The sequence below is a fragment of the Dendrobates tinctorius genome, unplaced genomic scaffold (genome assembly GCF_039654945.1).
Source record: "Dendrobates tinctorius isolate UK_male_01 unplaced genomic scaffold, ASM3965494v1 ptg000137l, whole genome shotgun sequence".
Taxonomy (NCBI): domain Eukaryota; kingdom Metazoa; phylum Chordata; class Amphibia; order Anura; family Dendrobatidae; genus Dendrobates; species Dendrobates tinctorius.
Window position 1 is genome coordinate 345663 of NW_027361805.1, and position 14295 is coordinate 359957.

Below are 14295 nucleotides of genomic sequence, written 5' to 3' on the forward strand. Positions count from 1 at the left end.
GGGATTCCGTTCGGAAGTGTTTGATTCTGATGAACCTGTTCAGGAGCTTTAGGTCCAGAACTGGCCATACTGTCCCGTCCTTTTGGGGACAGCGAACAGGTTGGAATAAAAACCCTGAGTTCTCTCGTACTCTGGTACGGGGACATTTACCCCGTTGCGTTGGAGTACCTCGATGGCTCCTAGCAATGCCTCTGCCTGGGATTGCGCTTTAGGAAGCCGGGAAAGAAAAAATCGTTTTGGAGGACATTTGACAAATTCTATTTTGTACCCAAACGACACTAATTCCGCCACCCATGTGCCGCCTACTCTGTCGTCTTCGGGTAACGGATGCCCCGAGTCATTTAGCTGAGGGTCTCTGGGACCTGGCCCCCCTTGACCTGGGCAGGCGGCCTCGCATCCTGCCCAGCGGGTTGGCTCTATACGTGACCTGACGATCCTTGTCTTGGCTATAGCGGGCTGGGGCGGAAGAACTGGCCGCTGCCATCCACCCGGGGCTGCAAAATGCCCGAAAGCGTGCCTAGGGCTGACGAAATGGCAGCTTAACTTTCTGCTGTGGGAGAAAACTGCTTCCCCCCCCTCCCCCATCGCATTGGAGATGAGCTTGTCTAATTTTTCCCCAAATAGGCGGCTACCCTGATAAGGCAGGGAAGTCAAGGATTTCTTGGAAATTGAATCAGCCCGCCATAGCCTTAGCCACAGGGCTCTCCTAATGGCGATTGCATTCGCCGCTGCCAGTGCTGCGCAATTAGCCGCATCTAAGGATGCATTGATTAAATAGCCACCCGCCTTCGCGATCTGACCTGCTATCTCAGACACTTCCGTCGGCAGGTCTCTATCCTGCAGGACTTTATTTAAAGAATCTGACCATGACATCATAGCCTTGGCTACCCATGTTGCCGCAAAAGGAGAGAGTGCTGACCCCGATGCTTCATATACCGAGCGGGCCAAGCTCTCTATGAGGCGATCCGTATGGTCCTTAATGGAAGAAACACTAGGCACCGACAACAAAGTCTTTGACGCCAAGCGTGACACTGGGGGATCCACAACCGGAGATTCCGCCCATCTCTTACAGAGCTCTGGTGCAAACGGATATCTCGTTTCTAGCCTTTTCTGGCCTGAAAAACGCTTGTCTGGACGTTCCCTGTGACGCTGCACTATGTCCTCGAACTCTTGGTGAGCGCTCAACACTCTAAGCCTGGCCTTCTTAAAGGATACTTTATGACCTGAGGTTAGGGAGACGTCTTCCTCAATACCCAAAGTCTGATTGACAGCTTCAATGAGACTGTCTACCGTCTCCCGACACCCCGGGGTATCCAGGTCCAGGGATTCCTCCGCGTCATGATCTGAACTCTGCTCGCTACCGGAAAATGGTGACGGTGAATGAGACGCCGCACTCACGGATGCCGAAGCACCGGAGGGGCCTGGAGACGCAGTGTGGGTTCTCTTCCTATGCGTCTGCCAAGAGAGAGTGCGTCCCCTGCAGGCTGGAGGCTCCTGTGAGGTGGATGAACCCTCCCAGACAGGCGAGCTGTCGTCTCTGCCCCTATCCGGGGCCTGAAGGGTCTCGATCGCCATCGTAAGCGAAGCCATGGACCGCGAGAGTGATAACGCCCATTCCGGGGGATCCAGACCCCTGGGCGCCATCGCAGGGGAGGGCTCCTGGGCGCATTTGGAGTTACAGGCCTCACATAACTTAATAGTCTGCGCTCGTGGGAACATAACCCCACAGGAAACGCATGCGGCATAAAGGAACGTGTGCGTTTTTCCTTTCCCCGACATATTTCTGCTTAGGCACAATCCATGAAATTCTGAGGGGAAAGGAGGGTAACCCCTTTATCTGCACGTAGCGTGGCTCCGGGGACGGGGTCGCACTTACCCTGCTCCTGCTGTGTCCCCCCCGCCTGCCTCTGATGCGCTCCTTCACGTCTGGGTAGGCGGCGATGATGCTCTCTTGGTCGTGGCCTACCTGGTACTGAAGCCGGGGCCTCCATTTGTCCGGCGCCCGCCCTAGCCACGGGGGGCGGCGCCGGATATGACGTCACGCCGGGGGGGGGCGGAACTTCCACCCGTGGTCTAGGCCAAAGCCGCGGGCTCAATTAGTCACCGCCTGGCCGCCCGTGCACTGGGGGCCCCGCTACCCCGGCGATCCCGCCAGCACCTCCCTGAACCGCTCCGCTGGCGGTCTTCTCCATCCGCAGCCCTGATGAGTCACGAGCAGGTACAGGGAGAGAAGAGAGGAGGAGGGGAAGCGAGGAGGAGACGAGGATGGGGGAAGGGAGGGAGAGAATGGAGACTGCCGGATTGCGCCCTAGCAGAAAACCTGTCAGCTTCTGGCCGCACTGATGACCTCCAAAAACGCTGCCCAGGGTCCCCACCCCAGCCATCCATACCTGCTACTCCAGCCACTCGGTAAAGGCCATGGGGTAATCCATTTTGGACGGTGCAGGCACTCTAGCTCCGTCCCAACCAGCAGGGGCGAGGAGAGGGACTGTCCGCCGCCATGCATCACCGCCATCTTGCATTGGTGGAGCAGTGGGGGCCGCACAGACTAGTCTTGTGCCTCTGTGCAAGCCCATGGTTTCAATACCTAAGGGTGGACAGGGCTAAGTCTGGCATAATGTCCCACGGTGCGGGAAAGGATACGTGGAGGGACACTCGCACGTGCTCACCCTTTGATAGTTTGGGGAAATCGGATCCTTTCAATAGGGTCCGTCGCCCCGGTCTCATCTTCATAGTAACAAAACCAAAAAAAAAAAAAAGTCTGGAGAGATTCAGACTGTGTGTGCCTCCATAGGACACTAAGCAAAAAAACTGGTTTCTGCCCGCAATCGGGGCGAGGGTGTATGCGGCGGAGGAGGGGCTAACTTTTTTTTTTTTTTTGTATACTTAGTGTCAGCCTCCAGACGGCAGTAGCATACACTCAAAGCACCTGGGTTCCCCAATGAGACGAAGGAGAAAGTATATATTTTAATATTATATTGTGTGATGTGGCGATCACTTAAGCGGGCTAGGGAACACTCACTTGGCAGCGATATTCAAATGCACAACAGCGGTTTCTTCATTAAAACAGGCCCAGTCCTGGTTTATTATATAATCATAAACCACTATAGGGAAGTTGAACAACACAGTACCGACATACAGTCCATTTCAGGTGCGGTTATGTTTCACAACTCAGTACCTGACGCCCATCAGTTCACAATTCCCCAGGCTCTGAGTTACCCGTTTAACAGATGCTCAGGTTTTCCCCAGCCTGGATTCATATAGGTCATGTCACTCAGTAGTCCTGACCCTCAGTGCTCCCTGGACTTTCAGAAGCTCCAGCCAGTTTCAGTCTCAATCATGGCCATCATTTTCCCTGTGGTGCAAACAGGAAACGTCTATAGGACCTTCCTGACGCCACAGGGGCACACCCCCTGGGAGATGTGTGGTTAACCAGACCCACCCATCACCTCTGGTTAACTCTAAATCCAGCCCTTTACTAAAAATACAGGTTTGTGGGACTAAAATAAATTGTTTGTTCCTTTGCAAACTGCAGACAGCTCCTCCGTTCTACCATTTTCTTATACCAGTCTAATATGTCAGGGGGGGGTTGTAAGTTTTCAAAACCATGGGATTACCATTCGTGCTGCTCTTAGACAAAACCGAAGAATATCTCTCTTCTGAGTCCCTATTGAAGAAGGTAAAATTGACAGAAGAGCTATTTGAGGGGACCTTAATACACTGTTTCCCGTAATTCGCTGATAACTGTCAAAAACCTTCTCCCATAATGTCTTGATCTTAGAGCACTCCCACCAAATGTGAATCATAGAGCCCACCTCCCTCTCACCTCTCCAACAGACCTCTGAAAGTGCTGGATATATTGCGTGTAGTTTAGAAGGGTAATGATACCATCTCATAAGTATTTTATAGTCCTTCTCTTGTGCAATCCCAGCGCTAGCAAGTTTAAGAGTGAAGAGAGACCCCCTCTCCCATTCCTCAGGAGATAAGCTTATCCCCAAGTCTCTCTCCCATGCCTGTTGAAATGTTAACTTCTCCGCTTCACCCTCTTTGCTCAATTCCCCATAAATCACTGATATAGCATGTGGCGGCTTATTTTCTTCTCAGAATAATTTCTCAAAAACTGGTAAATTTTGATAAATTTTCGATTTCAAACTTATGTGACACTAGGAAGAATTGTAATTGCAAGTATTCCCCGTCTTCTAGCACCTGAAACAATCGGGTATCCTCCACTGCTCTCGGACCGAGAAAAGTTCCACGCAAATATCCAGGGAGAAAGGATGGATTGAAAAACACTGATGTAAGTGGGCTAATATTCCTATACGGGAACCCCTTCTTTCTCAGAGTGTGCCATATTTTAGGTGTGTCTCTAGTTAAATTACAATTGACTATAGTCAATGATTCCCCGGAACAGCACGGCAGATGTCTTAAAGGGACATCTAAACCCTCCTGTTCCACCCCCACCCATTGTTCAGCATCAGCTTGAAAGTGCCAGTCTAGAATCCTAAGTAATGTAGTAGCCTGGAAGTACCTCCTAAAACTGGGAAGACCAGCACTACCTATAGATTTAGGTCGAGAAAGGATCTGTATGCTTATGCGAGGTTTGAGTGTAACCCATATGAATTTGGTTAAAGCTGATCGTAATTTAAAGAAGAAACTATGAGGGGGGGAAATCGGTACTGTTTGGAATATGATTAGGAAACGGGGTAAAATGTCCATTTTGATAGCATTCATCCTTCCAAACCAGGATAGTTTAAATTTACTATAGTTCGCTAGGTCTCTGTATGTTCTGCTTAATAAAATTTGATAGCTAAGCTCGAACAATTTATTAGGATCAGAAAGGACCACGACCCCTAGATATTCCAATGACTCTCCTTGCCATTTAAATGGAAATTTATTCATGATTTGAAGGACCTCATTCTGAGGAAGGGATATATTTAAGGCTACTGATTTGGAATAATTGACTTTACTACTGAGTAATCCGAACCTATCAAATTCTTTTAAAATCATTGGAAACTATATTTGTGGTTGTAATATATAAAGGAGTAAATCATCTACATACAGAGCTGTTTTTTAAGAGTTAGGTCCTATCGTGTATCCATGAATATTGCTATTATTTCTGATATCGTTGGCTAGGTGTTCCATTACCACTACGTAAAGAAATGGAGAAAAAAAGGGAAGCCCTGTCTGGTTCCATTGTTGATCTTAAATGGGCTGGATAGTGAACCATTTACTCTAACCCGCACTGTTGGACCATTATATAAGGCTAAGATTTTCTGTAGAAAGCGAGGACCTAGACCTATCTGTCTCAAAGCATTCTCCATAAACCCCAAATGGACTCTATCGAAAGCCTTCACTGCGTCTACAGATAAAAGAACTAGTGGCATGGAGCTAGTTTTTGTCTTGGAAATTATATGTAATGTCTTAATAGTATTATCCCGGGTCTCTCGTCTTTTGACGAATCCTACCTGATCATTATTGACCAGGGAAGGAAGTAAAGGGGCTAGCTTCTCAGCTAAGACTTTTGAAAATAATTTAATGTCTAAAAGAGAAAGAGGCTTAAAGTTGACAATTATCGAAGGGTCTTTACCTGGCTTAGGGAGCACACTAATGTGGGGGGACAAATCCAGTATTTTCATCAATAGCATTGAAAGTCTTTGCCATTATTGGAGAGCGTTGTTCCCTAAAGTTTTTATAAAACGCCAGTGTGAATCCGTCTGGACCAGAGCATTTACCTGACGGAGAAGACTGTATTTGCAGTCAGTCAATGTCTTCTATTGAAATCTCCTCCTCTAAAGATTTCTGAACTGAACTACTCAACAAAACGTAGGGAAGTTTCCTGAATGTATTCCTTTACCTTATAGGAGAGGTCTAATGGGGGCATATCTGCAAATTGGTTCTTAATATTGTATAAATTCTCATAAGAAGACTGAAAAAGATCCATAATTTCTTTTGGGTTGTGTGTATACCTGCCATTTTGTTTTTTTAACAAACGGAATAAAAGTAGCAGACACACGTGGATGGTGCAGTCTGGATAATGGTCTCCAGCACTTGTCCGATAAGTCATAGAAAAAACGATTAGATTTTATTATTTATATTTCATAAGAAACTGGAGAAGTTCAAATTGCACTAGGATGTTAGTGGATTCCTGCATTGACCCATTTTACCCCAACATGCCTTCTTACTAGCATTTCCCCTCTTTGCAAATACTGACTTGCTCTCACTACAGATTTCCACTTGCTCCAATGATAAGGCCAAGTAACGGGATCCTGTTGGGGTTGTATTATGTGGCCCTTTCAGATGTGCCCTCACCCTTGTCACCCAGAAACTCCAGGGTGGTCATTATGGGCAAACTTTCCAAACCTCCTCACTATGTCCCCAAATACATCTTTTTGCCTCTTCCTGCAAGACGCATGGGCGCCATCTTGGGACCCAGCCTGTAATCCTCCAACTTCCAGGTCCATCCTTTTGCTGCGGGTCATAGCTTCAGCCTCAGATAGCCAGAGACTTCTTCCCCTGAGCTTCAGCTCCTTACATTCACAAGCGCTGACTGCAGGATCTAAGTACTGGAGGCTTTATAACCCAAGGGAGCAGGCTGCACGTAAACCAGCTCTGCACTCAGGCCGTGAGCTTTTTGTCATCAGGGACCTGTAGTACCTTCACACCAGGGGTAAGTAATGCCTTGCCTTGTCCTGTGCACACCGTCACGTGTCCATTACAACACCGGTACAATGTGGGAAAGACAAAAGTGCAAAACGAAGGGATGAGAGGTAGGGAGCCTAACACTAGGGAAGAGGGGAGTGGAGACCCCTAGGCAGATCTAAAGTCACCCTGTCTGCCCTAAACGTACATATATAGGTTATTATTATAGTGCCATTTATTCCATGGAGCTTTACATGTGAAAAAGGGGCATACATAGACAAGTACAAACAACATGAGCAATACAAGGCACACACAAGTACAGAAGGAGAGAAAGATGACTCTTTACCTATTGCCGAGCAGGAACTTAATTGCTGCCTGACCCTGGCAATAAGCCATGTTTAGGGAAGGACGTGGTGCCACCAGTCACTACAACTAAAGACAGATGGGATAGACAAACAAGGGGAACACTTATCTTGAGTTGAGATAGAGAGAAAGTACAGATGTCCTTCAACAGCACCAAAGAGGAAGATAGCCGACTGCTATAGCTCCAAGCCTCAACAGGGGGAAATGGAAATATCAATGGTGATTCCCAGAAGCAGCCATGAAGTCTATAAACATCCAGGTCCAGGTATGTCAATTAGAGCCGGGGGGAGTCAGAAGGACCGGGAAGGCGTCTGCAAAGCCAACCACAGAGACCTTCTGCAGACAGATGCTGTGCGACTGTCTGCAGCCTCTGACACATCTGTGACACCCAGCGTGACAAGAGCGGAAGGACCCACGATCCATGGACTCTTATACACCTATATTGCATATGACATTAAGGTCTTGGCTAAAATATTTGAAAACTAAATTGAAGTGAGTAATAGTGAAATTAAAGGGAATCTGTCACCATGCTTTTCCTATGCAATCTGAGAACAGCATGATGTAGTGGAAGTGGAAGCATGATGCTGATTCCAGCAATGTGTCACTTACTGCGCTGTGTCTTGATGTTTTAACCCCTTTCTGACATCATACGTACTATCCCGTCCATGGGACCCGAGCCCCTATGCCCATGGACGGGATAGTACGTCTAGAGCGATCAGCTGCGCTCACGGGGGGAGCGCAGCTGATCGCGGCCGGGTGTCAGCTGATTATCACAGCTGACACCCGGCACTATGTGTCAGGGGTGCCCCCGACATGTTAACCCCTTGCACACCGCGATCAAACACAATTGCGGTGTACTGGGGGTTAAAGGGAAGCATCGGCAGGGAGGGGGCTCCCTCCGTGCTTCCCTGAGCCCCCCACAGCAGAGCAATGTGCAGAGCTGCTGCGGGGGCTCCATCCCTGCAGGTCCCCGAATCCAAGATGGCGACGGGGGCCTGCAGGGAGCTAGCTTCCTCAGTGCCTGCAAAGCGCAGGCATGAGGAAGTCTGCGTCTATGCCTGTGACAGATCGCTGATCTGTCACAGTGATCTGTGATGTGACAGATCAGTGATCTGTCACAGGACAGTGATGTCCCACCTGGGACAACCTAATAAAGTAAAAAAAAAAAAAGTGTAAAACTAATTTTAAAAAAATCGCTAATTAAAAAAAAAAAATATCCCCTAATAAATTCATTTTTAGAAATAAAAAACAAAACAAAATAAAAGTACACATATTTGGTATCGCCGCGTCCAAAACGACCCGCCCTATAAAACTGTCCCATTAGTTAACCCCTTAAAAAATAAAAAACGAAACAAAAAATAATGATTATCACCACCGAACAAAAAGTGCAATAACACGCGATCAAAAAGACGCATATAATTATCCATGGTACCGCTGAAAACGTCATCTTGTCCCGCAAAAAACGAGCCACCACGCAGCATCATCACAGAAAAAATAAAAAAGTTATAGCTTGCAGAATAAAGCGATGCAAAAATAATTATTTTTTATATAAAATTGTTTTCATTGCATAAAAGCGCCAAAACATAAAAAAAGACATAAATGAGGTATCGCTGTAACCGTACTGACCCGAAGAATAAAACCGCCTTATCAATTTTACTGCACGCGGAACGGTGTAAACGCACCTTCCAAAAGAAATTCTTGAAATGCTGGCTTTTGTTCACTCTGCGTCCCAAAAAAAGGAATAAAAAGCGATCAAAAAATGTCACGTGCCCGAAAATGGTACCAATAAAAGCGTCAACTCGTCCCGCAAAAAATAAGACCTCACATGACTCGCTGGTTCAAAATACCTAAAATTATAGGTCTCAAAATGTGGTGATGCAAAAACTATTTTTACAATAAAAAGTGTCTTTTAGCGTGCGACAGCTGCCAAAAATAAAAACCGCCATAAATAGTAAATCAAACCCCCCGTTATCACCCCCTTAGTTAGGGAAAAATAATAAAATTAAAAAAAAAATGCATTTATTTCCATTTTCCCGTTAGGGTTAGGGCTAGGGATAGGGCTGAGATTAGGGTTAGGGGTGTGTTGGGGTTAGGGTTGGAATTAGAATTGGGGGGTTTCCACTGTTTGGGCACATCAGGTGCTCTCCAAACGCAACATGGCGTCTGATCTCAATTCCAGCCAATTCTGCGTTGAAAAAGTCAAATGGTGCTCCTTCCCTTCCAACCTCTGCCATGCGCCCAAACAGTGGTTTACCCCCACATATAGGGTATCAGCCTACTCAAGACAAATTGCAAAACAACTTTTGGGGTCAAATTTCTCTGTAACCCTTAGGAAAATAAAAAATTGGGGGCAAAAATATCATTTTTGTGGAAAAAAATATGATTTTTTTATTTTCACGCCCGGACGTTATAAACTTCTGTGAAGCACTTGGGGGCTCAAAGTGCTCACCACACATCTAGATAAGTTCCGTGGGGGGGTTTAGTTTCCAAAATGGGGTCACTTCCAGCCAAAAAAGTCAAATGGCGCTGCTTCCCTTCCGAGCTCTGCCATGTGCCCAAATAGTGGTTACCCCCACATATGGCGTATCAGCATACTCAGGACAAATTGCACAATAACTTTTGGGGTCCTGTTACCCTTGGAAAAATAAAAATTGAGGGTGAAAAGATCATTTTTGTGGAAAAAATATGATTTTTTAATTGTACGGCTGTACGTTATAAACTTCTGTGAAGCCCTTGTGAGTTCAAAGTTCTCACCACATATCTAGATAAGTTCCTTGGGGGGTCTAGTTTCCAAAATGGGGTCACTTGTGGGGGGTTTCCACTGTTTAGGCACATCAGGGGCTCTCCAAACGTGACATGGCGTCCAATCTGAATTCCAGCCAATTTTGCATTGAAAAAGTCAAACGGCGCTCCTTCCCTTCTGAGCTCTGTCATGCGCCGAAACAGTGGTTCCCCCCCACATATCAGGTATCAGCGTACTCAGGACAAATTGCACAATAACTTTTGCAGTCCAATTTCTTCTGTTACCCTTGGTAAAAAAAAAAATTGGACCTGAAGGAATTTTTTTTGTAAAAAAAGTTAAATGTTCATTTTTTTTAAACATTCAAAAAATTCTTGTGAAGCACCTGAAGGGTTAATAAACTTCTTGAATGTGGTTTTGAGCACCTTGAGGGTTGCAGCTTTTAGAATGGTGTCACTTTTGGGGATTTTCTATCATATAGACCCCTCAAAGTGACTTCAAATGTGATGTGGTCCGTAAAAATAAAATGGTGTTGCAAAAATGAGAAATCGCTGGTTAACTTTTAACCCTTATAACTTAACAAAAAAAAAATTTTGGTTCCAAAATTGTGCTGATGTAAAGTAAACATGTGGGAAATGTTACTTATTAAGTTTTTTGTGTGCCGTATCTCTGTGATTTATGGGCATAAAAATTCAAAGTTGGAAAATTGTGACATTTTCAAAATTTTCGCCAAATTTCCGCTTTTTTCACAAATAAACGCAAGTTATATGAATGAAATTTTACCACTAACATGAAGTACAATATGTCACGAGAAAACAATGTCAGAATCACCGGGATCCATGGAAGCGTTTCAGAGTTATTACCTCATAAAGGGACAGTGGTCAGAATTGTAAAAATTGGCCCGGTCATGAATGTGCAAACCACCCTTGGGGGTAAAGGGGTTAATACAATCATTGTTTTATCAGCAGAAGATCACAACAGGACAACTAGCCTTGTGCCCCCTGGTCCAACCCTGCCCCCAGCACTGATTAGCCGCTTTCCGTCAATTTACAATGGCAGCTTTCTGTGTGCAATCAGTGGTGTACACGGGATAACACATGGTTTATTCTAGTCTCTGCTTAATCTGCAGCAGAGAAAACTGTGATTCTATCATAACTACAGCACCCAGTAAACTGAGAGCTCGCATGAATCAGGGTCTCTGTCTATTCATCATGATTCTGTCGGATTACATCACAACAATCTACTGACAAATTCACTTTAATAAATAAAGAACAAGCTGGTTTCACGGCTTTATGGTCCCACAATCTGAAGACGCTATTGAAGTATATTCAGAGGTTCCCCTTATCCCCTCTTTTGTTTAGCTATTGAGCCCTTTGGAAATAGCATGAGAAGAGCATAGATTCAGGGAATCAATTAGAGGAATGTGGTAGAGAGAATAGCACTATTTGTGGCCGCCATCTTACTGTTCCATGGCTCCTACAGTCTGATCAGTGGGGTAATGGAAATGATTAAACAGTTTCGAAATTTGACAGGCCTAAAAATTCACTGGCTAGCATTAGTTATAATGCCCCTATATGAAAAATAAAGTTTACTGGTTGAGGGATCAAAGAAGATAGATGAAGAAAGAGAATTCATGTACCTAGGGGTTAATGTGGAGAGGAGTGTGGAAAATTATAAGAGTTGATTGATTTTATGTTTTGATCAGAAGTTTACAGACACAGTAATACCAGTTTCTTCTTCATGTTTAAATGTTTAATGGGGGTGATCTGAAATTTTTTTACTTAAAAAAAAAAAAGTTTTCAGAGACTTGAACCTGCAATCATCTGGTCACTTGTATTACTGTATATACTGCATTACCAAATATTGTAGTACATAGGGAAAACCACAGTCTCCTATCAAGCTTAACCCGTGACTGAACTTCATAGGTGTACCAAAATGGTTGCCAAAATGACCAAGCAGTGCAATGTGGGTGGGGTTCAACGGGACCCAATGCCTGCGTGAGCACCAACTCGACAGTGGAATTTAAATGGTTAACAGCCGCAATTAGAGCTCAGCTCTGCCTTCTGCTGCGAGACGCACATGCCGGCGTGTATTATAGCCGACATCTACAGCATGAGAAGGGAGCTCAGCCCCTCAGTCCCCCAGCACACAATGGCACCCCAGTGAAGATGAATCTATATGCAACAATGGGTTAAATATTGTAACAGGGTCACTGGCACCTAATGTGAGGGGAGATATGTGTCGCAAAGGTCATTATCCTGTGTGATGTAAAAGCCATGAGTTTTCCCTCCAGCATGATAGGTGCTGAGAGTATGTCAGTGGTTCCTAGGGCCTGGCTTTCATGTGAGTAGGTCAGAAATTGGCGGGACGCCTACTCACCATATCTCCACCTCCAGGGTGTGGCTGGGATGTTTAAATGTCCAGCCAGTGTTTTTTACTCTGTCGGTAGTGTGTGGAGGAAAGGAAGCCTCCATACTGAAGCTCCTGTGAGAATTGCTATATGTTTTGTCCCAGAGGACCTGGGCAGGACTGTGTATGAACTTTTTTTTTCATTTGAGCCGGACAGGCTGTTTTTCTGTCACCAGTTTGAGTTTTTTGGTTTATGATGCAATAAACCACCCAGAGACTTTAACACATGGGTGCCTGTGTCTACCTCGAGGAGCAGCTAAGTGAGCTGACCTTCCACAATATGTAAAAACAAATTCTAGAATTTGCCATTATGTTTTGGGAGACAGTTTTTTTTTTTTTTACATTTTCTATTAGACCCAGTCTTGGTTTTAATTGCTGATACAAGACAACGGTCTCCTACTAAGCGCCATCACAGGCTGGGCTTCTTAGATGTACTAGCATGGGGTCCTTCGGTAGGTCCCTGGCGGCCATGGCAACCTATCGCATCGCATTGTAATGGGCATATGCTGTTCCTAACTTTTAAAAACCCTACAACGAGACAGAACAAAATAACTCCAAGGGCTAGTGTGAACCTGGTCTTACCCAGACGCCTCTCACCTCTCCAGTTAGAAGGTGGATGATGTCCAAGGTGAGGTTTAATATCCTTTCAGTCATGGGACTCCTATCTGCTGCCATTCGCCAAGAATTGTGATCTTTCCAGGATTCTTCCCAAAAGCCAGAATAATATCACATGACCTTACAGGCCAATCTGGAACGAAATGAGATTGAAGTCAATATAGGGGCACCAACACACCAGCAGACATGACCAAACTCCATACGTTATCATTATACCTTGTCCTTCACTTCTATAGAGGTGGTCTTTATCCCCAGTCACCACCAGGTGATGCAGTGTTTCTGGAAGAAAGAGGAGTCATGTTGTAGCGCCTGCAAAAACCATTTCACGTGTTTTACAAATGCAAAGTAAAAGTGCAACATAATAATGGTAGTACCTTTACCTGGATACATTCGTTTTAGCCTCTTGCAGCCCAGCTGTGGCTGTACAGAGATCTATAGTCTACAAGTAGGTCACATAGTGCGAGGGATTGTCAAAGAAATCTGTCCCCAGGTTTGTGCCACCCCATCTGAAGGCAGCATGACGTCGCTAGAGACCCCGATTGTCACTTTGACGAATTAGTGCCGTGTTGTACTCTATATTCATGAGCTCCTCTCCCCCTGCTGCTGTCTCACCGCATTCTGAATATATTATGCAATTAGCACCACAGACAAAGAAACCAGATCAGTGTATTTAAGAATACTACTGAAATATGGCCAATAAGTGACATTACAATCTGAGTTTGTTCCCACCTTATGCTAGCCTCAGGACAGCAGAAACGTGGTGGCATATTCCCTTTAATTTACTCTTGCAGATCACACAAAACATAGCAACAAGACTGGGTGAAAGGCCTCTGACAGGGGGTCTAAGGTGTAAGGATTTTTCTTGAGGATAATGTCAATTAGCGTAGTGAGACTTAAGGGTAATTCACATATAGCGAAATAGTTAGCGAGATTGCTGAAACGTCACAGGTTTTGTGATACAACAGCAACCTCGCCAGCGATCTTGCTACGTGTGACAAATAGCGGCAACCGGCCCCCCCGCTGCGATATCGCTGATCGTGCTCAAATGTCCTAGGCCATTTTTTGATCGTTGGTGTCCCGCTGGCCAGCATGCATCGCTGTGTTTGACGCCATATCAACGACGAGCGACCTCGTTGGCGACTCAGAACTCAGGGACGCAGGCGTGATTTTGCTTTGTTTTTTCAACGCCTCCTCAGCTCCGATTGGTAGTCTCAAATTAGGATCTTTGTAGCGTTTCCTTTTATAGGTCAGCTATCAATTATATGCAATCATAACATCTAACATGTACAGTTATAATAATTGCGTGTTCCCGTGTCAGTGACTGTGGATCCACGAATAAATAGCGCACTAGTGACTCAGACAAGGACGCTGAAGCAAACCGCGTAGTGATAGCGCAGTAGTGGCCACCAATCGGAGCAGAGGGGCATGGAAAAGGCAACGCTGAAGCACGCCTATCGAGGTCTGAGTCGTCAGAATAGCTACTGTGTGACAAAGTCGTTATACGGATCGCCGTATCGTTGCTGCGTCGT

At 45.6% G+C, this 14295-nt stretch overlaps 1 protein-coding gene across 10 annotated transcripts in view; it reads right to left on the reverse strand.

The window, feature by feature from the left end:
* The window catches only part of LOC141048589 (uncharacterized), a 75693-nt gene that overhangs the window by 19651 nt on the left and 41747 nt on the right, over window positions 1-14295 (reverse strand). For 5 of the 10 annotated variants that reach the window (XM_073544329.1, XM_073544330.1, XM_073544327.1 and 2 more), the window contains exons 2-3: window positions 12983-13045; window positions 12749-12899 (exon numbers count right to left, since the gene is read on the reverse strand). Coding sequence is in view for 6 of the 10 variants with exons in the window: in XM_073544326.1 (XP_073400427.1) it covers window positions 12749-12826 (78 nt within the window). In the remaining 4 variants the exon portion in view is untranslated. Of the gene's footprint in view, window positions 1-12733; window positions 12900-12982; window positions 13046-14295 lie in introns of all 10 variants that reach the window. The other 5 variants (XM_073544323.1, XM_073544321.1, XM_073544322.1 and 2 more) reach the window with 1 other exon arrangement.